The sequence below is a fragment of the Callionymus lyra genome, chromosome 1 (genome assembly GCF_982586985.1).
Source record: "Callionymus lyra chromosome 1, fCalLyr1.hap1.1, whole genome shotgun sequence".
Classification (NCBI taxonomy): Eukaryota; Metazoa; Chordata; class Actinopteri; order Syngnathiformes; family Callionymidae; genus Callionymus; species Callionymus lyra.
This window is the reverse complement of record NC_141818.1, coordinates 25,475,688-25,502,299: the sequence shown is the minus strand read 5'-3', so window position 1 is coordinate 25,502,299 and position 26,612 is coordinate 25,475,688. Positions and strand designations below refer to the sequence as shown.

Here is a 26,612-nt window from a genome sequence, read left to right as displayed (position 1 = left end):
CACCAGCCACAACATAACATCATCCATTTAACATTTATTTCAAATTAACTCCCCCAACGTCTTGAACTCATTCAAAACGTGAAATAAAATGGTTAAATTTTCAAATTAACATAATAAAATGGTTTTTTTTACCTCAACGAAAAAAACATTAGTCTTTCACATTAGTTAAGTCAAGTACATACACTAACTATAAAACATGACATGTTATACCATCGTAAAAAATGTTGTGAATTTCATAGATGGATACAATTTATTTATATATCTATAAGAAATACAAGTTTTCTATATAGAAACCCTTGAGTAGGCTAATCAAATTTACCATTAATAATGTAATAACTTTCTCATGAATCATATAAATGATTATAATAGTTTGTGTTGTTAAAAGGAGAATGTATATATTCAGCTGAGCAAGGTGATCTTGTAATAATGTATACCTGGCTAATATGCTGCTTACACTTGTGTTAATAAGTACTATATTCATAATTATTGTTTTGTTCGCTTGGAGGTTTGCTGAATAGACTCTTATCTTTAAAGGAATTAAAGTTCTACATAATTGTACATTTCTGCAAAAATGAAGCTTAGTTGGCACCTCTGCATTTTTTTGCTACATGTTCCTCAACTATTATGTAATACAGAATATTGAAAGTGCTTATGACATGTTTTCACATTTTTATAGAAGAGCAATCGCATTGTCATTCTAGAATAATTATTTTTGCTTGTACAGTGAGCCATTGCTAATAGCTAGCAGAAGATTTGAGATTTTTTGCATGTATATTTTTATTAACACTGTTTTTCAAACAGGTTTTATTTTCAGAATGAAACCTACCCAGTGATGGGCTGATGAAGCTTCATAAAGCAATGCTTTATTTTTGTAGCTTAGCCCATGTTGAGTGTTATGCATACTTGAAAAAAACTAAAGTTGTTTGGTTTAACTTTGATAATCACTTTAAATGATAAATGGAAGTCATTTTAATACATGTATCACATCATTGATTGAAAAAAAAAAAACCTTTTCATTATATTTTCAGAACCTGCCTTCTTCTTCCATAATATCTGTGGTCAGGTAGTGGGGGAAACAGCTTCAGCAGGGATGGTGATGAGTGGTCCCTGGTAGCCTCCAGATGTGACACCTGTGACTCATCAGATTTGTAGAGTGCTGCAGAGATGGTTGTCATTCTGCATGCTTCTCCCAGTTCCTCACAATGATGCTGGAGCTTGGTCGGAGTGCTCCTTGGGTTCTTGGTAACCTTCCTGACCAAGGCCCTTCTCCACCTGTGGCTGTTTGGAGGGGTGTACCTTTTCCAGCTCTGTTCCCCCCGACACAATCCTGTCTCGGAACTTCACAGATAATTCCTTTTAAGCTTGGGGCATCATTCCCAAAAATGCTTAAGGCTGTAATTGCTGGAAAAGGTGCCTCAACTAAGTACTAAAAAGGAACCAACAACAAATGAAGTAGGGAATAAATCATGATTGCAAATTGTCCTAAACATTAAAAAAATAAGATTATTATTAAAAATAACAAAAAAGATCAAATTAAATAAGAAATCAATTTCAATACAATTAGCAAAGAAGATGTAGACATTGAAAACATACCAATCACGATGGCTGGCTTTCAGCAAACATTGCTAGAAAACATCAACAGATCTGAGAAAATTCTGACTGGACATACATAGGTTCATGGTTTCTCAATAAAACCACAAGTTCTTAGTTCATCATGTATGCAAGGCAGTGCAGTTTGACAAGTCTTATTACACATCTGCTTATAGGGTTCAGACATGGAAGTGATTTTCAGGTCTTCTGTCATCCTCAAGGTTCCTCACCAATGATTGTATCTAACCACTTGTTATATGCCAGGGCAAATCGTCTCTGCTCCATGTTACGACAACTGTCCAAAGTTTGGCTAACAAAGTGCTTCTCAAAGGATTTGGAGAGGGGCTCATTAAGCAGGATCCCCCTCTTTTGACGCTTGCTATCATGTGGGTTAGCTGGAGTCATTTCATCTAGTACCGTTTTGGTGTTGGAGCCATTCTCGGTGTCCTTACTAATGGGGCAGTCATTTGAGCCATTAGTGCTGTTATCCTGCTTCTCCTTCCCCAACTGGTGCCACAGGAAGAACACATGCCGCCTGAAAGCACAATTAATATGTCATTGTACAGAGTTAGGTGAGGCTGAGGTATCAAGAAATATGATACCAGTGGACACCCATTACATAGAAATTTTGTTCTCGTCAACACACAAACTATCATCCTGAAGACGGTTCAAATATGATCTCTTTCTAAAGTTCAACAAAAAACATGCAGCAAATTGTCCTATTGCAATTAGATATAGCTTTTGGGGTGACTATTTGTGTTATGTTTCCATTTACAATTGAATTTTTTTTTCTTCAAAATATAAGGAACCCTTAAAATCCTTTAATTCGACAGTGGGTGGTAATGAGCAACCTATAGAGTAGGACATGAGACACAAAAGCGCCCACTGATAGTCGTTATGCATTGAATCTTCAGAAACTTTTGACGGAAATAGTTTTATGAGTACAAAGTCATTTTGGATATAAGTGAGCTGCTAGATTTCGGACAAGCATCCCAACAAATAAGGCCCGGGGTGCAGTCAGAGACCTCAACCTTAAGTAAGTCCAGTTAACCAGGGGAGCTAACTAATCCCCGGCAGGTATGCAAGCACTTGACACTCACACTTTGAGGCTAGAAGTAATGGTATTACTGAAGAACAAATCTTCCAGACTGAACTTTTTACTTGGTGATAATTTAAGCACTATTAAAGACATTAAATAACTGAAAACACAACTTTCTAATGAGAAGGCCAGAGTTGCCTGGGCTTAAGCTGCTTTTAACAACGCCCGAGAGAGCTTCAGAAGGACAGAGGTGGTCAGAAGGACTTTATCTCACTAAAGAATGCTAAGGAGTAAACAAACAAAATCACAGTAAAAAAAACAAAAAAACAAAACAATAATGGGCCACCATAATGTCAATAACACTAAAGTTAAGTTAACTTGACAATAGGCCATTAAATTGTACATAATCAATAAATTAAGTATAATTAGTTCCCCATTTCGATATTTAAATTAATGTGTGGTTTAAAATGCTAAATGAGCATTTCACATGTTTTTCATTTGAATCAATACGAATAAAATGGGAAATCCTACAAGAAGTTTTCTTTTTAGATCTGCAAAATATCACAAAAGGTTAATGGCTGCTGACTTTAATGTGGTTTGGATTTTAAAAGGTGGATATGTAACAGACAGAATATTTTTTTTGCCGCTCGTAACAAACATAACACATTTGTTTTCTCTTCTCAAAGCATGTACTCGAGCTGAGCTGGCAAAGACCCACTAAAAAACGGGTAAACATAACGTTTTGCCTGCTGCCTGTCAAGTGTGCTTGTGTTAAGTGTTTACACTTTACACTGAAGTAGCACCGGGCCAGAAAAGAAGCAGCTGGCTAGCCAAGGTTTTTAAGCCCACTGAATATTATTGGATTTTCTGGAGACAAAATCTTGTTCACTCTAACAACAGTGTTAGAGTGAACAATGTTGATGGGGACCTCCCTGCAGTAGACTTTATTATTATCTCTTCACTGCCAATATACTTGAACAATAATTCAATGCTGTCTGTAAATTCTGCAATCCTAAAGTCAGGTACTCCGGCAATATTAGAAATATATCCTTGGTTAACAAATTCTTGTCTACAGACAGCCTTGAGTAACTTGTCTGAGGCACTAACCTGTGACTCCATAGAGACTCATGTCCAGGATACGATTGGATCAGGTTAGAGCAAAGTGCCATCTCCTGGTGAAAGAGCCACAGCACATGTCCAAGTCCATCCTGCCAATCCTCCCCGCTTGCTGCCTCAGGATCTAGCAACTCATCATGAGGCCAGCTGGGGTTTTGATGCTGGGCAGCACTGCTGTTGGAGGCTACAGGCATGGACAGATCTGAGATCAATTCTTGGAGCAGGTACTGACGGTAGTGAAAGCCACTGTGATCAGACACGTGCATGGAGACCCACAGACGAGTGGAGGAAAGTTCATTTAGGAACACCTGAAAGCACAGAACATGACACATTACTAGACACAATTAGTATTAATGATCCAACATTTTCATTTGCCTTGTTATCTACAGTAAATTGCAAACAGGGATACTTTATGGCAATGATGGCTCTAAGCACGGGCCATCCTATCTGAGGGCGGAGCATTGTTTAGAAATGAAAGCGGGGGAAGGAAGAACAGAGTCAAGGATTATTGATTTTTCCAAACAATTATGAAACCCCTAGTATGCAAGCATGTCATTAATTAAGAGCAATGATAAATGCAGCATAGCGAAATTAGCCATCTTGTCGCTCAGTTGCTATGATATTTGATTTATAGTTACACAACTAACTAACTTGCCTTTCAGAAAAACACTTACAAGTTTCAGGAATAGTTAAGCTGGACACTGTTTTAAATACAAATATTTTTCATTTTCTACCAATATTGTTCATGACAATAAGTCATTGTTATAACCAGGGGTGGACAATTAAAATGTCTGAGGGGCTACGTAATTTGACTGTTTACAATAAAAATTGTAGTTGTCGAACAATTTTCCATGTTATACACTGACCTAATTAGGTCTGCATAAATACAGTCAAATGTCCATATGTAACCCCAGGCTGCACTTTGTATTGAAATTCTACTTACAAATTCTAATTTATTTATCTCTATTTAATTTTTATATTCTGTAATGCCACCACAATAAAAATCCAGTGTTTTGTTCACGAAACTGATGCAGACTTCAAATTAGTGTTAAATGTACTTAAATCCAAATAATAATACAAATGATTCACGCTTTAATCCAACCCAGTTTTTGATGAAGATCAAATCTAATATGAACCATGTCATTTCATAGTCAACAACATTTGTTTATCAATGCAGGTGTTCACAGAGTACTGTAAAAAATAATAAAAAAGAAAGTATTGGCCACTATTGGGCTCGACCGACCGATCGCGATTACAGTTTCATACCTCTTGAACTTTATCTTAAGATTTTCTAAACAAGCCCCTAATCACCTCTGTTAAAGTATTAATGATAATAACACTGTATGAAAACTATACACTTTTTCACTGCAGCTCATCTGAACTAATTTACAACAGTGTGTGATCCATGTCAGTAATGTTTAAAATGAACTGATATAAAGAGTTCATCTTTATATCTTAGGAAAATGTTGTCGGAACATGATCTGGAGCTTGTAATCCATGCGTTTCTTAAAGGAGTCAGTAGACTCCATCAAGCGCAAAGAGAGAGGAAGATTGTTCCAAAGCTTAGGAGCAACAGCCTGAAAAGATTTCTATCCTCTGGTCCTGAGCCGTGTGCGTGGAACCATAAGTCGATTCTGATCCACAGACCTCAGAGCACGAGCTGGATCAGATCAGTGATGTAAGGAGGAGCGTGACCATGAATAGCTCTGAAAGTAAGAACCAGAATTTTAAAGTTGATCCTGAAAGAAACTGGAAGCCAGTGAAGAGTTTTAAGGATCGGTGAAATGTGAGTTCTTCTACTTGAGCGGGTTAGAATTCTCGCTGCAGAGTTCTGAATCAACTGCAGGCGAGACAGATCCTTCTTGTTAAGACATGAAAACAAACTGTTACGCTTGATGGAGTCTACTGACTCCTTTAAGAAACATCTTAAGACGTTTCTATTTGTGCAGGCTTTTCCTTGATTTTCTGGAACTCCTGTGTTGTTCTCAGTATTATCTTGATCTTTAAAGTATATACTTTTTTAAGTATTGTTTTGATTGTTAAAGCGCTTTGTGACCCTGGTCTGGAAAAGCGCTATATAAATAAATATTACTTACTTACTTACTATCTAGTTTAAATTCATGTCTACATTTGTTTTTCATGAACACTCAGAGGAGATTCTCAGGATCGGTTTCATTTAAATATTATTGACGTATTTAAATAGAGGCATGGAAAGAGGTGAACTGTATAGATCAAATGTCATCGAAATTGGTTGAAACTGAGTTGCATTCTACCTAAAACCTCAGAGGTCAGACGTCTACATGCCAATTCTAAGCAAATTTTATTGAGCGGTTTGAAAGTCTGTTATGAAATTAACTTTCGCAATTGAAATTGTAACTATATCGTAACTTTGGCAAGGAAAACTTCCTCCAGCAAAATTTTGATTAGGCAATGCTCGCTATAACCGGTCAGGAAAGGTCCATATACTGTATGTACAATATGTGTGTGCTTACAATCTGACAGAAAGTCGCTCTTGCATCCAATATGCAGCAATAGCAGCAGGATATATTAAAGTTAGGTAATCATCAAATATGACAATTGTGGAACTTCCTGATCATGGGACCTTAGATGTATAGTATTAGTCACTAGTTAAATGATCTCAGGTTTTCAAGGTTAAAACGAAAAACTTTTTAGTATTGGCACTAAATAGTAATATCTGTCTGTTATGGAGGTTTACCTTTAAATTAACATATGGTGGAAAGTAGAAGTTAAACTTTGTGTCCAGATTTTTATACACCACACAATACAGTACATACTTTTATCTAAAATAAACAACTCATTGAAATATTTAACTTTATAAAGAAGTAGGTTACATGTTTACATAGCAGTTGATCATTTCTCGTTTCCTGAAATTTTTTACCAGATGGCTTGATTAATCAGTTCGCCCACTAATGAAAGACATAATTTGACTTGTATACAAGTATATTTTTGGTGAAAAGTGTTGTATTACAATGTGTTCTTATACTGTGTGTGTGGCCAATGTTAAACCTACATATTTATCTAATACGCCTTTATAAAATATTTGGGGGTTTAGCAGATTGTTAGATCTGTTATTTAATCATACTAGACTCCCAAAAAAATAATAATCCTAATATGTATTAGCTTTTTTTTTTTTTAGACAAAGTAAACTTTCACAAACAATTGTGTAATGATCATTGTATTAATTATTACGTGATAGACAGCGACTGTTCACTCCACTTGAAGACGGGATAGCTCCACCGTGTCTCGTAGCGGACAGCCTCAACCGTTGTGGGCCGTTTTGCAGGGCGGGGAGTTTTTTACTAAGAACAGCTCTGTCTGGGGGCGGCCGAAGCAAAAGACGGCTCTTGGATGTCTCCTGTCATCCACATATGGCCCACAAGTGGATTGCCATCTCTCCTCCTGTTTTGGATCGTCCACCGCAAGTATCCTGGCTAACATTAGCATCGGCTAGGACGGCGTCTCGAGCACCGCTGTAGGTACAAATTTGCCCCCCCTGTAAAATCTGTCCCCCCCACTTCCTACGTGATGACGTCACACCCGGCATATGCGAACGTCTCTTTAAAATATTTTTTATGGGTTAAAGAAACGTCAACAGAACGTTTACATGATACTTTTTACCACATCAAACATTAATATTGACAAAAAGACGATCTTCGTCAAAATAATCACTTTCCGTTCGTTCATCTCATGGTCTGACGACACACGTGACTTTGAGACCACCGGGAGCTTCCGCGCTACATGTGACGAAGCTGCTGAAGTTGTTTTACTAATAATAACATACAACTGTACAATGCAATACAAACATTCGAGTTCCGAAACAATTCGCTTACGTACATTTAATATTAATAGATACTGTATTTCTGTTGTGGGTAGCTAAATAAAGAGGTCTGACTGACACCTGATCAAATTAACTATTACATGCATAAAACACATTTTAACACACACAATCTTCTGTTGAAACAAACAACACACTGAGCTCAGCAACAAACAAACACGTGTTAAATTTAAAATTGAATAAGATAAAAAATGTGTGTGTGTGTGTGTGTGCGCGTGCTCGAGCGTACATGGTGAAAAAGTTAAAATGTGTAAATTATTAAACACAAGAAATCGTGATTTGAGATAAATCCAACTTCCCTAATAGCACATAGATTATATCGAAACGAAAAAAGTGACTATTTACTTCAACAATAGACTTTCAAACCAAATCTAAGAGGAATAATAATGGTTCAACAAGGGTTGATTAATTAAATGATTTGAAGATATATTGGAATATAAAGTTTGTCAAGAATTTTTGTTGTTGTTTGATTTGTACCCCAGGGCGAGGACTTAGCTGGATAGTAAGTTTGTTACATGTTTGGTGATTCTTGTTGCACAGTTCTACTGAACAACACTGCTGAAGGGCCTCTGTCCAGATTTCATTCAATAAGTTAAAATTGTTGGTGTAGAAAACTGCTCGACAATAAGGTTAGATTGTGTTTGACTATCTCTCTGACTTAGGTAGTAAATAGGAAGGGGTTAATTTTGTCTACATGAAGAAGTATGAGTAAATTATGGATATAAAGTATGATTTAAAGATGTATCGCTTCTGTTTTATCCACAGAATGCGATGCTGTTCATCTCTTTCCTTTGTTGCAGGACAAGCTCAATGATGCACTGTTGACGGGGGGAGTACGTCAACAACACCTCACATGAAGAGTGGGTGTCCATGGTCTCCGAAAACGGTGCTGCTCCTTCCTTTTTACCTCGCTAAAGAGGTTTTTCAAAGAAGTGGATACTGGCTCTACATCAATATATATTTTAACAGAATCTTTACTTCTATATAGGCTTATTAGATTTTAATTAGTTAGTACAAACATGTTTGTTTTGATTATTTGGCATTCAGTTACTTCAGTTTTAATGCATAATTTGTAATAATTAATTTTTTGGGGATTTTCTTATTTTTTTTATTTAAGAGAAATGCTCACAATGTATAACTGTATTCAATAAATAAATCTGTGTTTGCTCTGTTGCTTTCTCCCCAAGGTAATCTTTGTGTGGCACTATATGGATGATAGTTTAGCATGTTAAGCTTGTGATCAGATTCGCGGTTATTATTTTGTAATCAGACTTGACACTGTTTTATTGTATCATTACTTTATGATGCAATCAGGGGGAATGTTAGGATATGACAACTTTACTGTAATCAATCATCTAGATTTAACATGTTTCAAATAATCCCTTGATTAACTGATAATCTTTCATATTTAATTCACATTAAATAATCATTGCCTTGGATTGAAATCCATTCACTGCAACCAACTCAGGTTCACAGGCCCATGTCAGATAAAGCCTTTCACACACTGAGAAAGATTAAACAATCCCAGATTCCGAGAAAAGTCTGTGGGAACCTTTGTAAGAACTCACACTGAAAGACATAAGTAAGTAAGTAAGTAAGTAAGTAATATATATTTATATAGCGCTTTTCGAGACCAGGGTCACAAAGCGCTTTAACAATCAAAACAATACTCAAAACAGTACATACTTCAAAGATCAAGCAAGTCCCTGGGAACAGATTCTCTCTAGAAGACAGCAACCCACGTACGGCGGCCATCTTAGAAGTCAAATGTTAAGTTACTGACCAATCCAAGAGACGTTAACCTGAATATTCATACCATAAAATTCCACCATTTTGTGAGATCTTTGCGTACTGGCATTTGAAAATGTCTGCGATAGATCTCTCTGCTTATTAAAATCTAATAAGCCTATAAGTTTGTCTCTGACTTTTGCATATTTCACTAAATGAGCATCTTCTCTTAAATTAATCCATGCGTCTGTCCTTCATTTTCCACCACCACGTACGAGACTGAGGGGTAAGGTCACCGGAACACAAAGCCCCCACAGAACCAGACAGGGGCGTCCACTGTCCCCATCCCTCTTTGCTCTTTTCATTGAACCACTTGCAGCATCAATCAGGGAAAGTAGCACAATTAATGGTATCCCAACACAAACTAGAAAAACCCAAAATAATAATTTATGCAAATGATACGCAAATCCTCCTTAGGAAGCCAGAGTCATCTCTTCAAGAGTGTCATCATCCAAACATTTTGTAGTATCTCTGGTTACTCTGTTAACTTGTCAAAAACAACAAATTTGCCCTCTGGAATTTAAAAAATGTGTGTCAAGAGTAGTCTCTCCACACCGTCTAACAGTAGGCAACATTAAATATTTAGGAATTAACATCTCTCTTAATCCATCAGAGCTGTTTTCCCTGAATTTCTCTCCATTACTTCAGAAGATACAAGGTGACCTAAATCACTGGACATACTTACAGAAATAAGAAATACAGATATTGGACCTGAACACTTTCCTTTATTCAAGATATTTACTCCTGCATTTGCCTTATGCGTCTTGGCCTTTTAAAGTGTATGGTTTAACTGTGTATTGTTTTTGATTGTTAAAGTGCTTTGTTATCCTGGTCTATAAAGGCGCTTTAGAAATAATTATTACTTGCATCAAAAAATATACATATACTGAAGTTCCGCCCGCTGAAAACGCTTGGTTTATCTCAAGCTTCAATTGTGTGTACCATAACCACGCCCACTCTGCTGTGATTGGCCAAACATTAAGTGTTGTCATGCAGTCTCATCAATCTCGGAAGTCTCCACCTCCAAGGGAATTAAAATAAAAATCAGGGCGTTATGTGCTGCTGCTGGAGGAGCAAAATGGGAAGAACCTTATAAAGTAATAACTTTAAAACGGAGCGTCATCATGATGAGGGACCTACTGCATCTTGGAGAGGACATGTTTCAAGATTTGAAACATGTGAATAACCGGGAAAGTTGTATTTTCACATTAGTTGCCCTTTAAGGTGCTACGCTGTCTAATTTGTATACAGGGAGACACTTCTACAATATAAATTGTAATTGTAATTTTCTCATGTCAAATAAAACGGAACAGAAACACAAACTATACACTTTGCAGACAAAATCAGATTAACGGTAATAAAATAATTAGGGCTGAACAATTATTGAAAATAATCTAATTGTGATTACTTTCCTAAATATTAGGATTGCCATTTATTTAGTAACTTGTAAACAGACATAATATATTCACTGCAAATGCTTTGAAAAGTGTGGTGTAAACATTTATATTTATAAGTCAATAAAAATTACACAAACTTCAGTGCAGAGTAAAGAAAAGTGCAAATTGTGATTGTATAAGGTAACGAACTGTGGAGTGCGCGCGCACGCGGATGTAGGTTCTCTAATCTCTTCACTGGCCAAGACCAGAGAGCTGTGCAAGGACATCAGGGATACAATTGTAGACCTGCACATGGCTAGGATGGGCTTCAGGACAATAGGCAATTTAGCTTGGTGAGAAGGCAACAACTGTTGGTGCAGTTGTCAGAAAATGGAAGATGATCAAGACGACGGTCAATCTCCCTCGGTCTGGAGCGCCATACAAGATCTCTCCTCGTGGGGCATTAATTATCATGAGGACAGTGAGGGATGAGCCCAGCAGTCTCAAAGAAAACCATCAGTAACACAATCCGTCGTGGATTAAAATCCTGCAGTGCACGCAAAGTCCCCCTTCTCAAGGAGGTGGAAACATCGTTCTTTGGGGATGCTTCTCTGCAAAGAGGACAGGACGACTGCACCCTATTGAGGGGAGGATGGATGGGGCCATGTATCATAAGATCTTGGCCAACAATCTCCTTCCCTCAGTAAGAGCGTTGAAGATGGGTCGTGGCTGGGTCTTCTAACATGACAACGACCAGAAACACACAGCCAGGGCAACTAAGAACTGACTCCGTAGGAAGCATCTCAAGGTCCCGGAGTGGCCTAGCCAGTCTCCAGACCTGAATCCAACTGAACATTTTTGGAGAGAGCTGAAAGCCTGTGTTGCCCAGCGATAGCCCTCGAAACCTGAACGCTCTGGAGAAGGTCTGTATGGAGGAGTGGGCCAAAATTCCTGCTGCAGTGTGCGCAAACCTGGTGAAGAACTACAGAAAATGTCTCTGTAATTGCAAACAAAGGTTTTGTACCAAATATTGAGTTCTGTTTGTTTAATTATTTAAACACATGCAGTGTGATTTCGTCATTTTTGTTTAAGATTCTGTGCCTCACAGTTGAAGAGTACCTTTGATACAACTTAAAGACCTCTACATGCTTGGTAAGTGGGAAAACTTACCACACATCAGCAGTGTATCAAATACTTCTCCCCACTGTATGTGTGCGTGTCCGTCTCTCTCTCACTCTCTCCCTACGTGCGTGAGAGACCTCTAAATGTTAGTTCTGGTACAGACAGGAGTTGACCTAGCCGTTATTGAAGACCTGTAGAAGGCGCTCTTCAGACAGTAATAATCAACAGAAAAGAAATTATACTCTATACTATAACTTTTTTTTACTTTCCGTGCAGATTTATAACAAATCACTTACAGACTGATATTGCTCTCCGGACCTTCGATTGAGGACCACTGCTGCTCTAGGACATCATTCAGCCCAGGGAAGCATTAAGCACATCAGGAGCCACAACAACACTACCTTGCAGCTTAGAGTACCAACGACTTAGTGCTTTGGGAACCTCAAGCCCTGCAACTTCTTCACCAGCCAAAAACAAAACAGGGTTTGGATTTCCTTTAGGAAAAGTCCAAAAAAGAACAATAGCTGATGAGGCGAAGACAGAAACGTTCTTACCAGATACTGATCTACATATTTGGGGCAGGACTGGAACGAAAAGATGATATTCCATGTTAATCTTTGTGTTTTTCCTTGATCTATGTTCTTAATCTTTAGATTTAGATTGAGTCATCTTGCACTTTTTATTGCACCTTGTTATTGATTTATAAATCTATCGTCTATGTTGCTGTGTGCTGGAAAAACAATTTCCCGAATATCTATCTATATATGTATCTATCTAGCCTCTAAAAGTTGTATAGGGTATTGTTTTAAAATATCTGCTGACGTCACACCCACACCCTGTCAAGCAGCTTCTGCAACAGAAAAGTATGGATGTGTGCAGATGTTTTTTGGGGGGGAAGTTATACCACAAGATCTAACACCTCTAATTTTAATTAAGCATCTAAAGAAGAATATTATGGAGAGATAAGATAAACCTCTGACCATATGAAAGAATAAAAGATTACTGAAAAAGTGGTCGAATTTATTTTGTGGACAGTCCTTCAAGTAGTTAAAAATAAGGGGTTTTGTTGACCTGTAGAATATTTAGAACCGAGTTGTCAATTCCCTCCCGTAATTATTTTTATATATTAATAACCAAAGTTAAAATATATATATATATATATATATATTTATAATAAATGCTTTGATTTAATTTTAACACATTTATTTAATAAAGGGTCCTCTTTATTCTACAAAAGTGTTCATTTTGTTTTGTTCTGGCTTCCTGGGTTCCCTTATAGAGCTTGACTTTGCACCATGTTCCTCAAATAATATATTTTTTTAGTATGTTGTTAAACAGGCCTTGTTCATTTTTTTGAAGGTTGAAGGGTTAACAAAGTTTTTTATTAATCGAAGCCCTTATTGTGGATGAAATTTCTGATATCGTAACATTATTGTATTACAAGGGACCTAGTGATACCCAGCTGTAGTTTCAAATGATCCAAGAACTATATTTTCCCAAATACTACAGATATAGACTCCTATCTACTATTTAAATTTAAAGGTTTTCCATACATGTAAATATCACTTTTTCATCCTACCTTTACATTGCCCTTCGCCATGTGCTGGAGAACCCATATACGGTGAGACCAAGCATTGTAGTTGCTGGGATAGCGACATGCTGCATCGCAGCAGATCTTCATCTCCTGATGTAATGTCCTCATCATATGCTCACTAAGAGGCAAAGCATTGTCTGCATTAACAGACTGAGCTTCAGCACGATTCTGCTTCCTGTGATCCACCGCTGAACTCCGCCTCAAGAGTTGTTGCAGCACCCAGCGTCTGCATTAGAGCACATAGACTTTCAAAGTTGATACAAGTTGAAATGCAACCTCCACCAAAAACGTGCAGCTTCACCTGTGTATCCATGTCTCTGGGCTTTTAGGAAATTTGGTCAGGGCCAACTTGCCGAGGTAAAGGTCCTTCTCTGGATTTATTGCTCCACACTGCAGTAGCTCCTTTCTAAAGGATCAACACAAGATTTAACAGTTATGATTGGACAATGCTTGGTGATGATCATCAAATAAAACATTGAATACCATTTTAAAGTTACCCACAAACTTACTTGATCTCAACTTTAGTAATTCAATTCAACAAAACTTGTGGAATTTTTGTGGTATAAACAGTTAGGTGGGAGGAACAAGCCATATGACTAATATTCAATCTTAAATTTTCATTTAGTAATACAACAATTTCAGCAGAGTTCCTTCCTTGTAATATTCTTACTATCTAAATAGAAGGTTTGGCAACAGTCATCAATGTGTCACTCTTCACTCGGGGTACCTGCAATTGTTCCTAGCCTTAATAGTGATCATTTCCCTCAGAAAAAGAGTCAAAATGTGGCACAGCACACCATAATCTCTATGATTTTATGTTCTAAAATGTGGGGTTAGGGTTAGGATTAAAACTGCAATTGTGTAGGTATATGATGGATTCAGGACTCGAATGCCTTGCCATAACTTTCTTTGTTAACTTTTTCTAAAAATACTAAATATTAATGAGGAGTCTTTTTATTTTACGATATTGTTCTTATAAACGTTTACAATATCAACAAGAAACATATCAATTGGTAGTGGATTATATTTTCTTGTACCGGACATTCCAAGCTGTGGTCAAGTCAGGGTTGAGCATCAATGCGGTGCAGGTGATGTCCACCAAGGCTGAGGGAAACAAAGTCATTTATAATGCTTTTGATGGCCTTTGTTGCAAAAATAAACATTTTAAAAAATTATAATAATTACCTTCTCTGTCCATCCAGTGTTTCCTCTGACGATAGAGCAGCAACTTGTTGTGGACAATAGGGAGCAAAAACTTAACACACCAGCTTTCAACACCCAGTTTGTTCTCAACCAACATTATTGGGCTGCGGTTGTAACGGGCCTCTGGGCAAGGAATTACCCCAATTTCATCACTGAATGAGACAACAAAAATAACAATAATTTAAAATATACTAATTTACAGGATTGAGCAAGTTTAGAATACTGTTCCCAACGTGGCATTTCTGATAATACAGACATTTTTATTGACTTATTATTCTTAACCGAAACTTGGCTGTCTATAGATGATTATGTATCTTTAAATGAATCAACACCACCCAGCCACACTAACTTTAACGCCCCTCGACGCTCTGGTCGAGGAGGTGGAATCGCAGCCATCATCAACTCATGTCTGTCAACCTTTACTAGACCACAATGTGATTTCAACTCTTTTGAAAGTATTATACTTAGCGTATCTAATACAACTTTGAGATCAGGTCAGTCACTTCTCTTTGTTGGAGTCTATCGTCCCCCTGGACCTTATTCTGAATTCTTGTCCGAGTTCCCTGAGTTCTTGACCAGCCTGGTGCTTAAATCAGATAAAGTGATTATTGTTGGTGACTTTAACATCCATGTTGATATGGTCCATGATAGCTTAGCTAACAGGTTTAACTCTATCCTGGAGTCATTTGGTTTCTCTCAGTATGTACATGAACCGACTCACTGTTTTAAGCACACATTAGATCTTGGCCTAGCATACGGACTTGAAATTAAAAATGTTATTGTCTCTCCTCAGAATTCAGTTCTTTCTGACCATCAATTAATAACCTTTGACTTCATTTTAAATGAGCCAAGTCTACAGAGCAGGAGCACTCTCAAAAGATGTTTAAGTTTATGGAAATAATTCCCTCTGTACTCAGTAAAATGCCTAGCCTCAGTGTGTCAAGAAACTCTACCCATAGTCACCCAGACATTGATAACTTTGTGGGCAGTTTTACAGACTCGTTGCACAATACGCTTGACTTAATCGCACCACTAACTCAAAAGACTGTTAACAGAAGTAGTCCTGCTCCCTGGTATACTCAGGAAACACGTAAATTAAAACAGGATTCTAGACGACTAGAGAAGAAATGGCGTTCATCAAAACATAATGAATTCTACCAGGACTGGCAGGATAAGTTAAAAATATACAAGGCATCTCTTCGGAAAGCCAGAGCCAGCTATTACTCATCACTTATAGAAGCAAATAAGAATAACCCCAAGTTCTTATTCAGTGTAGCCAGGCTGACACGGAGCCATCAGTCCATTGAGCAGTCCATCCCCTCTCATCTTAGTAGCAGTGACTTCATGAACTTTTTTAATGAAAAAATTGTAACTATCAGAGGAAAGATTCAAGACCTCCTAGATTCTTCTAATACAACCAGTGCAGCCTCACCGGACACAGACACTATGACTGATACGTATTTTGACTCCTTTCTACCAGTGAGTCCTCGACAGCTGTCCCAGGTTGTTTCCTCCTCAAAGTCCACAACATGTCTTCTCGATCCTATTCCCACATGGCTACTTAAAGAACTGTTCCCCTTACATAGCACTTTCATACTTGACATTATTAACTTGTCAATAACATCAGGCTATGTGCCTCAGATTTTTAAAGTTGCAGTAATTAAACCTCTGCTTAAAAAACCCACTCTCGATCCAGAGGTCCTCACTAACTATAGGCCTATCTCTAATCTAGTCTTCATTTCAAAACTTCTGGAGAAAGTGGTAACAAGTCAGCTCTGTGATTATCTCCAGGACAATGATCAATTTGAGGTGTTTCAGTCTGGTTTTAGGGAACACCACAGCACAGAGACCGCCCTGGTAAAAGTAAGTAACGACCTACTGATGGCCTTTGATCAGGGCCATGTTTCAGTTCTTGTTCTTCTAGATCTCAGTGCTGCATTTGACACTGTCGACCACCAAATCCTTCTACAGAGGCTAGAAAACCATATAGGCATTCGTGGAACTGCTCTTAACTGGTTTAAATCTTACCTGTCGGATAGAACGCACTATGTACATGTCAACCACCTCTCATCGACACACACTAAGGTCAGCTATGGTGTCCCACAAGGTTCTGTTCTTGGTCCAATACTATTCACAATCTATATGCTCCCACTAGGGGACTTGATTAGAAGACACTCTATAAACGTTCACTGTTATGCTGATGACACCCAACTTTACTTGTCCATGAAGCCAGATGAAAGAAATCAGCTAACACAACTACAGTCCTGTATTACAGATATCAAGTCATGGATGACCAAAAACTTCCTCCTACTGAACTCGGAAAAGACTGAGGTTTTACTAGTTGGTCCGCAACATCTCAGACAATCATTAACTATTGATCTAGCTTTACAAAATGGACTTGCTCCTGCTACTAGCACCACTGTAAAGAATCTGGGTGTATGCTTTGACGAGGACTTATCATTTAACTCACACATAAAACAAATCTCACGGACTGCTTACTTCCACCTTCGTAACATTTCAAAAATCAGGCACTTCCTTCCTTTAGATGCTGCTGAGAAGCTCATCCATGCTTTTGTAACCTCCAGGCTGGACTATTGTAACTCTCTTCTCTCAGGATGTTCTAAAAAATCTCTCAGAACTCTTCAGCTCATTCAGAACTCTGCAGCTCGTGTCCTGACTAAGACTAAGAGGCGCGAACACATTTCCCCTGTACTGTCTTCCCTACATTGGCTTCCTGTAGAATTTAGAATACAATTTAAAATCCTTCTCCTAACCTATAAAGCCTTACATGGTCTAGCACCAACATACATTAAAGATTTAATCCAAACTTACCAACCCTCAAGGACCTTATGATCCTTAAACTCTGATCTATTAGTTATACCACAAATCTCTAAATGTAGATTCGGAGCCAGGGCCTTCAGTTTTCAAGCCCCTCTGCTGTGGAACAAAGTACCGGCTTCAGTCCGGAGGGCAGACACCCTCTCTATGTTTAAAAACAATCTTAAAACCTTACTTTTCGATAAAGCCTATAACTAACTTAACTGTTTATCTTTAGCTGTTATAACTAACAAAACTGTTTATCTTAGCTGCTATAGGCTGAGAATGCTGGAGGAGTTTTAGACACCGAGCTCTGTATATCCTTCTTTTCTCGCCGGGGCCGTTCTGGCTTGGCCGATTCGGGTGTGAGGGGCCCGGCGGGTGGGACCTGTGGGGCCTTGGGCCTGGTGGTGGTGACCGCTGGTGCCGCGATGGCCCCGTGTGCCGGCATGGGGGTGGCCCGCTTCCGGGGGGTCTTTGGTGGTGTGTGGGGGTTGGTGCTGGCGGGGGTGGTTGGGGCGGTGGACGGGGGGTTGCGTTGGGGGCGGTGCTGGGGCCGGGGGGTTGCTGGTCCGGCTGACGGGGTTGGCGGGTGAACCGTTAGGGGTGGGGCTGGGGCTGGCCGGGTGTTCTGGATGGCCATCTGGCCCCGATGGCTTCACCTGGTCTGTGGTGGGGGGCTGTGGGGGCCTGTCTTGGGGTGGGTGTCTGCTGCAGCGGTGGCTGTGGTCCTCTACTTGCCCTGTGTGGCATGTGCTGTGGTCGGGGAGTCTGTCGCCCTTGGTCCTGGGGGTGCGTGGCCGGGTTGGTCGGTCTTTCGGGGGCTTCCCGGGTGGGGGGGGCCACACTGGGCGGGGACATGTTAGGGGGACGGCGGAGGCATTGGGCGGACCCATGTTACCGTAGAGGCCATGTACCGCCCATGCAAGTGATGCTGTCCCCCTGGGTGCTGCATGGTGGGTGGGGGCGGGGGCTGGGGGTCAGTACGTGTGATGGGCAGGGCCTTTGCACCTTAGAGACCGTTGACTGCCCATGAAATACTGCTGGCCCCCCAACTTCCCTCATGACATGGGGGAGGTGGGCTGTGGCTGCCGGGGACGGTCTACAGTTTGAAGATTGGGGGCCGTTCCCGGACGGCTGCAGCCCCATTACCCCCGCCCTGCCCGCACAACCGTGGCCCCCCTGTGACCCGGGGGACTCTCACCGGAGGACCTGAGCCGGTGCCTGGCCATTGTTCCCCTGGGCTCATGCGGTGGCGCTCGACCCGGCTACTGGCCGTGTTCGCAGGGTATTGGGGGGGGCTCCGCTGCCGCTGCTGTGGTGGATCCCTATCTCCTTGGCTTGTCTTCTCGCGGTCCCCTGCTATGGACTTGGTGGCGGCCTGACGGTCTGGGGGTCTTCCGTGGCCCGGCCTGGCCCCGGAGCTCTATCCCGACTGGTTTTTCTGGCTGTCCCTTGGAGGGCGGGCCCTTGGCCCCTCCGTGCCTGCGCCTGGTGCGTCCCCCTCTTTGCTTCCTCGGTCGTCCCCGCCTGTGCGTCCCCTCTCGCGCTGCCGGGGCCCCCCCGGTGGTGGTCCGCTTTCTCGCTGGTGTTTGGGGTCGGGCTTGGCTCTGGTGGTTATCTCGCCTGCCGGGTCCTGGTCTCCCGCGGGTTCCTGCCGCGGCTTGGGCCCCCGTGTCTGGGTCCTGCTGTGCTAGGTATGTGCCCTCTGGCCTGGCTGGTGGTGTGGTGCCCCTGGGTCTCTACTTGCACTCTCTTCATACACACAACCACACACACACACACACACAAAACCACACACACACACACAAAACCACACTCTAACATTTCAACCCCCCCCCCCCCCCCTCTATATATCTTCACCCGTCACTGGAGTCTGTATACCTGTGTATTGTATACATTTGTCCCAAACCCACACCTTTTTATTTCTCTCCCGGAGCCCCAGGGATCCACCTCCAGAGCTGCTGCTGATCCAGGATCTTCACCACGTCATCAGATCCCGAGTTCTCTCCAGCACCTCCATGGACTCTCCTACACTCTCCTCTTTTCGCTCACTATATCCTCCCTCACTCCTCTCCTTATCCATCTGTCTACCCCCCCATCCTTCCTCCCAGCCGGTCAAAGCGGCAGGCCGTCAACAATGAGTCTGGTTCCGCTCGAGGTTTCTGCCTTCTAAAAGGAAGTTTTTCCTCGCCATAGCTCACTGTACAGCTCACTGTACAGTGTTTTGTTTCTTGCTCTTTGTTGAATTGCTGGGATCTATTTTTCCTTAATCAATTGTAGTCTTATTTCAACTGTATAGTGTCCTGAGATAACTTTGTTATGATAAGACACTTTAAATAAAATTGAATTGAATTGAATTGAATTTTACAAAACATAAAAACATATGTAACAAGACTAAGAAAACAAAAATCGCATCAAGCAAGTACATCAATTAAATTGTAATTTCATAAATAAACTACAAGATACATATAATATATAAATTATTATTTTTATTTATTTTTGTAATACAAATATTAAATTAAAAATGTAAATATTATGACTTTTTGTGCTGCCCTGAAGGAGAAGGATGAACAATACTGGATACTGCAATCCCCACTCTTGGCATTCCTTTGATGACCTTTAAGAGGTAGTTACCTGAAATGCTTACACTTCAGAGTAAGTAATGTTTTTTCTAGAGCGCCTTTCTAGACCAGGGTTTCAAAGCGCTTTAACAATCACAAACAATACACAGTTAAAATGTATTCTTAAATGAGCAAGACACGTAAGACAGACACAGTCCCAGAAAGTCAGGAAAATGCCCTAACCCACACACCAAAAACTTTACTCTTGGCTTAGAGATTACTAATGTATCTGTACATGATGTCCATCTGAGTGATATTTCTCGTTTTGTTCAACCTGGACTTCATCCCTGAACCTAAACCCTAGAAAGTTAGGTCTCAGAGGCGTGTTATCCCATCCGATACAGCAGAGAGTTTTTCTGCTATGTTTGAACCCATTTTCTTCAATGACATGGACAATTTGATTCACTGTTTTACTAATCAATGTGTTCAAATACTGGATCAAGTGGCACCTGTTAAATCAGAAACTTAAAAAAAAAAGATGTCAAAAAACAATCTGGAGCTTGTAATCCATGCGTTTGTGTCTTCTCTCAGACTATAACAGTTTATTTTCATGTCTTAACAAGAAGGAGCTGTCTCGCCTGCAGTTCATACAAAACGAGAATTCTGACTCGCTCTAGTAGAAGAACTCACATTTCCTTGATCCTTAAAACTCTTCACTCGCTGCCAGATTCTTTCAGGATACATTTTAAAATTCTGGTACTTACTTTCAGAGCTATTCATGGTCACGCTCCAGCTTAAATCAGTCATCTGATCTAGCCTTACACTCGACTAGACTAGACTTGTGCTCCCTTCACTTCTTTCTTTTTGTTCAATGTTGAGGCATTATACATGTACAGCTAATAAAAAAAAAAACCTCAATGAATATCAAATTTATTAACCTAAGGTCAAGATTCGTGTAAAAAAACACTACAGGGTGATCTGACTTTGATGCAACTTCTTTAAGACAAGTCAAAATGAAAGGAGTGCGTGTGGCCTCCACTTGCCTTTATGACATCCCAACAACTCCTGGGCATGCTCCTGATGCGGTGGGGGATGCACCAACAGTCTTTGTCGCAACTTGGTATGGTGGATGGAAACAGGGTGTACCAGATGTGCTTAATTTGATTCAGGCTTAAGTTTTTTTTAATAAAGCGTTACATGGTTTAGCATGCATCACAGATCTAATCCAAACAAATCAGTCTGCTAGGATATGTTTATCCTTGAACTCAGATCTTATATGATCTATTAATTGTAGATATGGAGCCAGGGACTTCGGTTTTCAAGCCCGTCTGTTATGGACTCAGTCCCGAGGGCAGACACCCACAATACTTTTAGCCCAGCCATTTTTTTTATGCTTCTATAGGTTTAGATTATTGGAGGAGGAGTTTTAGACAGCAAGCTCTCTCTCTGTATCCTTCTTTCCAGCATTATATTTACCACCTGTGCAGTTTAAACCCTCACTTTTCTTCTCCATCTCTCTCAGAGCTCCACTGCCATCTCTCTCAGAGCTCCACCTCCATCCCGGAGATGCTGCAGGACCCAGGATCTCCTCCACAACAATGTCAACGGATCAACAGATTTCTCTCCATGAACCTCTCTGGACCCTGCTGTCCTACTCTATACTCTCTTCTTCTCTCACTGTATCCTCCCTCAGTCTTTCTACATCCGTCTGTCTAATCCCCATCCACCCACCCTCCCAGCCGGTTGCAGCAGGAGGCTGTAAACATCAAGGCTAGTTTTGCTTTTCATTTTTATGTTGCGATTCACTCATTGTTGATTCGCTGGGATCTGTTTTTCATTCCTCCAATATAGTTTTGCTTAAAATGTAAAGAGTCTTGGGGAAACTTACATTATGATATGACCCTTGGCCTACTGTAGGTCATTTTCCAGGGCTGTGGCAGTGCTCCTCTGGTTTTTCTTGCACAAAGGCAGAGTTAGCAGTCCAGCTGCCGGGTTGTTGCCTTCCTATGGCCTCCTTCACGTCTCCTGATGTAATGGTCTGTGATAATTCGGTATAATTATTCAAATTTAAACTAAATATAATGTAATATCTCTCCTCTATTCTAATAAATCCTACTAAATAAAAGGTAGTAGAATCTTTGAATAAACCATCTAGTGTCAACAATGTGATTATATAAATAATACCTAAACATAGAGAATTAAAAAACAATCGGTAGCTTATCCAGGGTTTTTGGTCCGGGGCCGCATGCTCTAGCAGCTGAGCTATCTGGGGGTTAAGGGGTAAATTGCAATTATGCCCGAATGATGTATTGTTATCATATCTCCATCTAGATATTCCAATTCAAGGTATTAATATCGCAAACTATACTATAACTATATCGCTCAATATCCACGGTCATCCAGCATGTGAATTAAAGCAGTTGCAAAGTTCAACACTTTTTCACTTTACAAAATTTAATTTAAAGCTAAAGCAAGCAAATGGCAAACACCCCCGGGGGCAGACAGTCTTCCACTGATTTAGCGCTAAAGAGAAGTCCTCTTCCATAATATGGAGATACATTTCAGAAACAAAGAGGTTTCAAGTGTATAATGACTTTAATGTCTTGCATCGTGGGTCAGAGAGGAACACAATTTCATTTATGCTGTATATCTCAATACATGCATATTTGACAATAAAAGAACTTGACTTACTCAGAGCTAGCTGTTGCGAAATAAAAGCGGAGAATCAACGCAGCAGAGTTTTTAATATGAGGAGAGGACACAAGTTAAACAATTTCCACAATGGAGACCTCCTGAGGGATCAATAAAGTTCTACCTAATCTAAGTTCTCAGTCATCCCAGGTGAATTTTAAAATAAGTTTAATTGCTGATGCATTCAGCTTCGTTATTGGAGTTGACGACCACCAGAAACAAAGATATGACAGACGCTCTCGTATGACATTGATAAAGAGATGCTACAAGTGAACACATTCACAAAAGCTTTCTCAGAAAGAATTGTCAGTACCTTGGGCAACATTTAAAGTTGTGAAAAATCCCCAAGATCTGAAGAACACGTCAATTAAAAAGTGTTGTTTTACAGAATAAAAATGATTTTAGGTTAGGTAGAACTTTATTGTCTTTTTGAAAGATTTGTATGCCAAAGACACCTGTGTCTTTGTTTGCAAAGACACAGGTGTCAAACTTTTGAAGACTGTAAAATGTTTCACTGTTTTTTAATTTCCAATTATTTTTAGTGTAATATATATATATACTGACTAAAGCCAGGGGCGCACAGTGGCGCAGTGGTTAGTGCGGTCACCTCAGCGCAAAGGTTGTGACCCCTCTGTGTGGAGTTTGTATGTTCTCTCTGTGTTGCGTGGGTTTACTACGGGCACTCTAGTTTCCTCCCACAGTCCAAAAACATACAGAGGTTGATTGAGAACTTTGGGAAATTATCCATAGGTATAGACAGGTTGTCTGTCTTTGTGTGCCCTGCGACAGACTGGCATCCTGTCCAGGGTGTGCCCTGCCTCTCGCCCTATGATACTGGGATACACTATAGTAAGTGATAAAGCGATTAAGAATGAAAGATTGACTAAAGCTACGCGTTATTTATTTATTTGAGAGTTTATGATAATGTTTATTACTGAAAGTGAGTTATAATAAATATTACATATTTATATTTAATATATATAAATACATTTTTCTACATTCTATTATAAAAAAAGCCCTGAAAAATATTTTTATATTTTATACTTTATAGTAATAAAGTTTTCCCTGAAGTCATATCATATTATAATCAAGATATCTGGTACAAATATCGAGATATAAAAATATCGTTCAGCCCTAATTCAAATTCATGAATTATTTCTGGGTCACAAATTTATTTATTTTTTTACAGCCTCTGGGAATCCGTAGACTTCTGCTATTTCGAGGGAAGAAATGCCACCTCATAAATAAATACTGTGCAAACTTTTGTCGAAAGGAAACTAAAGAAGGTTACATGTCGAACATCCCACAACACTTGAAGAACATCCTGATTGGTTTAAAAAGTCCAAGATGAGTGAATTTCAGTTACAAACGCTATAAAATATTTTAATTAACATATATATTATTTGAGCGAGAGAGACACTTACAGCAACTCTCACTACAGACAGACGTCCGTTTCCAATACTCTACATTACGTTAAGGCAATGTGACGATCCAGTTATATTATGTAACGTTATGAAATGCTATCTGAACTCATTATTTAAAATAAAACTTTATTTTTACTTTACAGTATCAGTTGGATGACACTGATGAGAAGAAAATATGAAAATATGAGTTATTTTTATACTTTAAGGATGCTCATCGGAAAAGTTTGAAAAGGGTTTTAATGACATTTACACTTTTATAAGATAAACTATTTTGGTTATTATACTAAGGGCTGCTCAACAATGTTTGAATGTCTGATAGTCGGTTTTGTTTATTTTTGTATTCATTTGTAAAGCATGTTACCATCATCACTCTTTGAATGTAGATGTAATTAACTGATGGTTTACTTCATTTAATAAAGTAGGTAACTTTAAAGTAAATGCTTCTTTTTTCCAACCATGGTTTCGAAAAGTATCAAAGTTTTGAAAAAATTTACTGGCATTATCTTTAATATTAACATTTGTGTATTGTGACAACACAAATAAAATATTTAAAGAAATCAATAAATATGAACTTATTCCTCTTTATCAGAATCAAAAAACTTTTATTGACAGTCTTGTAAACACAACTTCTTTATCTTTGCAATTATAATATTGATATAATCACTATGAAATTGTCTACTTTACTTTTCATCATCAGGCTTTCTTCTCATGGTCCCTAATCTTCAAGCAACATTGGTTTAAAAATGATATCTTACTTGTGGATCAACTATTAATAAAGAGGGCTTAATTATTTCTCACAAAGTATTTATCGATAAATTCAACTTCCCTGTTTGACCAAGAATATTCTTAAATATTTGTTGCCGTTTCTCCCAAAATGTGCATGTTATATAAACATCAACCAAATGTACACTTTTTCTGGTAGTATTTGTCAGTTAATAGTTTTATTCAAAGAGTCATATATAATTACATTAATATTTACCTAGAGAATAAACTAAATATGACCATAGTAAGTGTATATGGGCCAAACAAGGACTCAAATTTTAATGATTTGCCCTGCTCTGATTTGATTATAGTTGGCGATTTAAACACTGTGCTTGATCTAGTCCAGGGCAGATCCAATTCAGCAAAAATACCAGAGCTTTGCCATCATTGGCCATTCGAAAACCGTATGGACTTACTTACTGATAGAGACTGAAACATCAGGATGAGAGAAGACTTACGTACTTCTCATAAGCCTTTTCATACCTCGTCCTTATGATAAAACCTGCCAGTCGGAGCGTTTGGAAATACTAATTAAAGCGGATGAATGTTGAGTAATTACTAACCCTTAAAAACCTGAAAATATGTTTAATATGTTAAATATTAAATTTTACTTCAACACAGAGAACTCGGTAGAAAACATTATGATTTGTATTTTCTTTGGAACCTCACATATTTGTTTAATATAAATTGTAGCTTCATCTGTAAAATACTTCCAACGGAGCAATATTGGAGTTCTGAAACAAATATAGCCAGCAACACAGTATCAATAATATAAAGAAATGGACCACTCTGCTAAAAAACCTTAAGTATCTCATATAATGTAAGCTGCATGAGGATGGTATGGTGGGATGTGTGCGCAGACGTGACTACTTATTTGTTTAACTTTATCTTTAAGTGATTTTAATAACATTTAGTAAATGCATAATGTTCTTTCGGGCCAGTTGCCAATGTATGTTTAAATGAAAAGGCTCACTTACATATTGGGATTCTTCTTTAAGGCGTTGATGATGTCTTTAACAACTCTCTGGACCAAGACGTCCATTTCTTCAATCGATTCCGCCATTCTGGTTGCAACTCGATGACGTAAATTTCCGGGTACAGTATCCAGGCTGCGCTTGCGCGGGGGCGTCGATGACTTGATGATGTCACTATGGATCCGTCATAAGGACAAAACACATTGAAAGCGGTTTGAAATTCTTTTGGCGTCAAAGCAATCGCCACCAATGATTTGAAACATATACCTGCTGTTATGCAGTAAACACGTGACGAACAACAAAGGAAGCGAAATTAACATCTATAAAACCACAAAACAGAAGTATGTATTTTCAATATTTTATGACATAATATGAAACTTTTTCCCCCTTTACTTCAATTGCATCCAAGATCTTTGGACAAATGATTATATTCAATTCTAAATATATCTATTTGAAATAGTTACTTATGGTGAGTCAATAGTGCGACAAAACAATTAAATTAAAGCTTTGGAACCATCTTCCTCTCTCTCTGCTCTTGATGGAGTCTACTGACTCCTTCAAGAAACAGCTTAAGACATTTTTATTCGTCCAGGCTTTCCCTTGTTTTTCTGAGACTCCTGTGTTTGTCTCAGTGTTCTCTTGACCTTTTAGCATATATTTTATGGAGTATTGTTTTGATTGTTTAAGCGCTTTGTG

The 26,612-nt window shown here is 39.1% G+C and overlaps 1 protein-coding gene across 1 annotated transcript; it reads right to left on the bottom strand.

Moving 5' to 3' along the window:
• Positions 1-14: 14 nt before the first annotated feature.
• Positions 15-26,020, bottom strand: ptar1 (protein prenyltransferase alpha subunit repeat containing 1). Its single transcript, XM_087798365.1, has 7 exons — positions 25,920-26,020; positions 14,667-14,836; positions 14,519-14,585; positions 13,783-13,887; positions 13,467-13,707; positions 3,737-4,053; positions 15-2,125 (listed from the first exon to the last, which is right to left on the bottom strand). Exons 1-7 carry the CDS (start codon positions 26,003-26,005, stop codon positions 1,807-1,809), a joined length of 1,305 nt encoding a protein of 434 aa, XP_087654491.1. The 5' UTR covers positions 26,006-26,020; the 3' UTR covers positions 15-1,806.
• Positions 26,021-26,612: the final 592 nt, after the last annotated feature.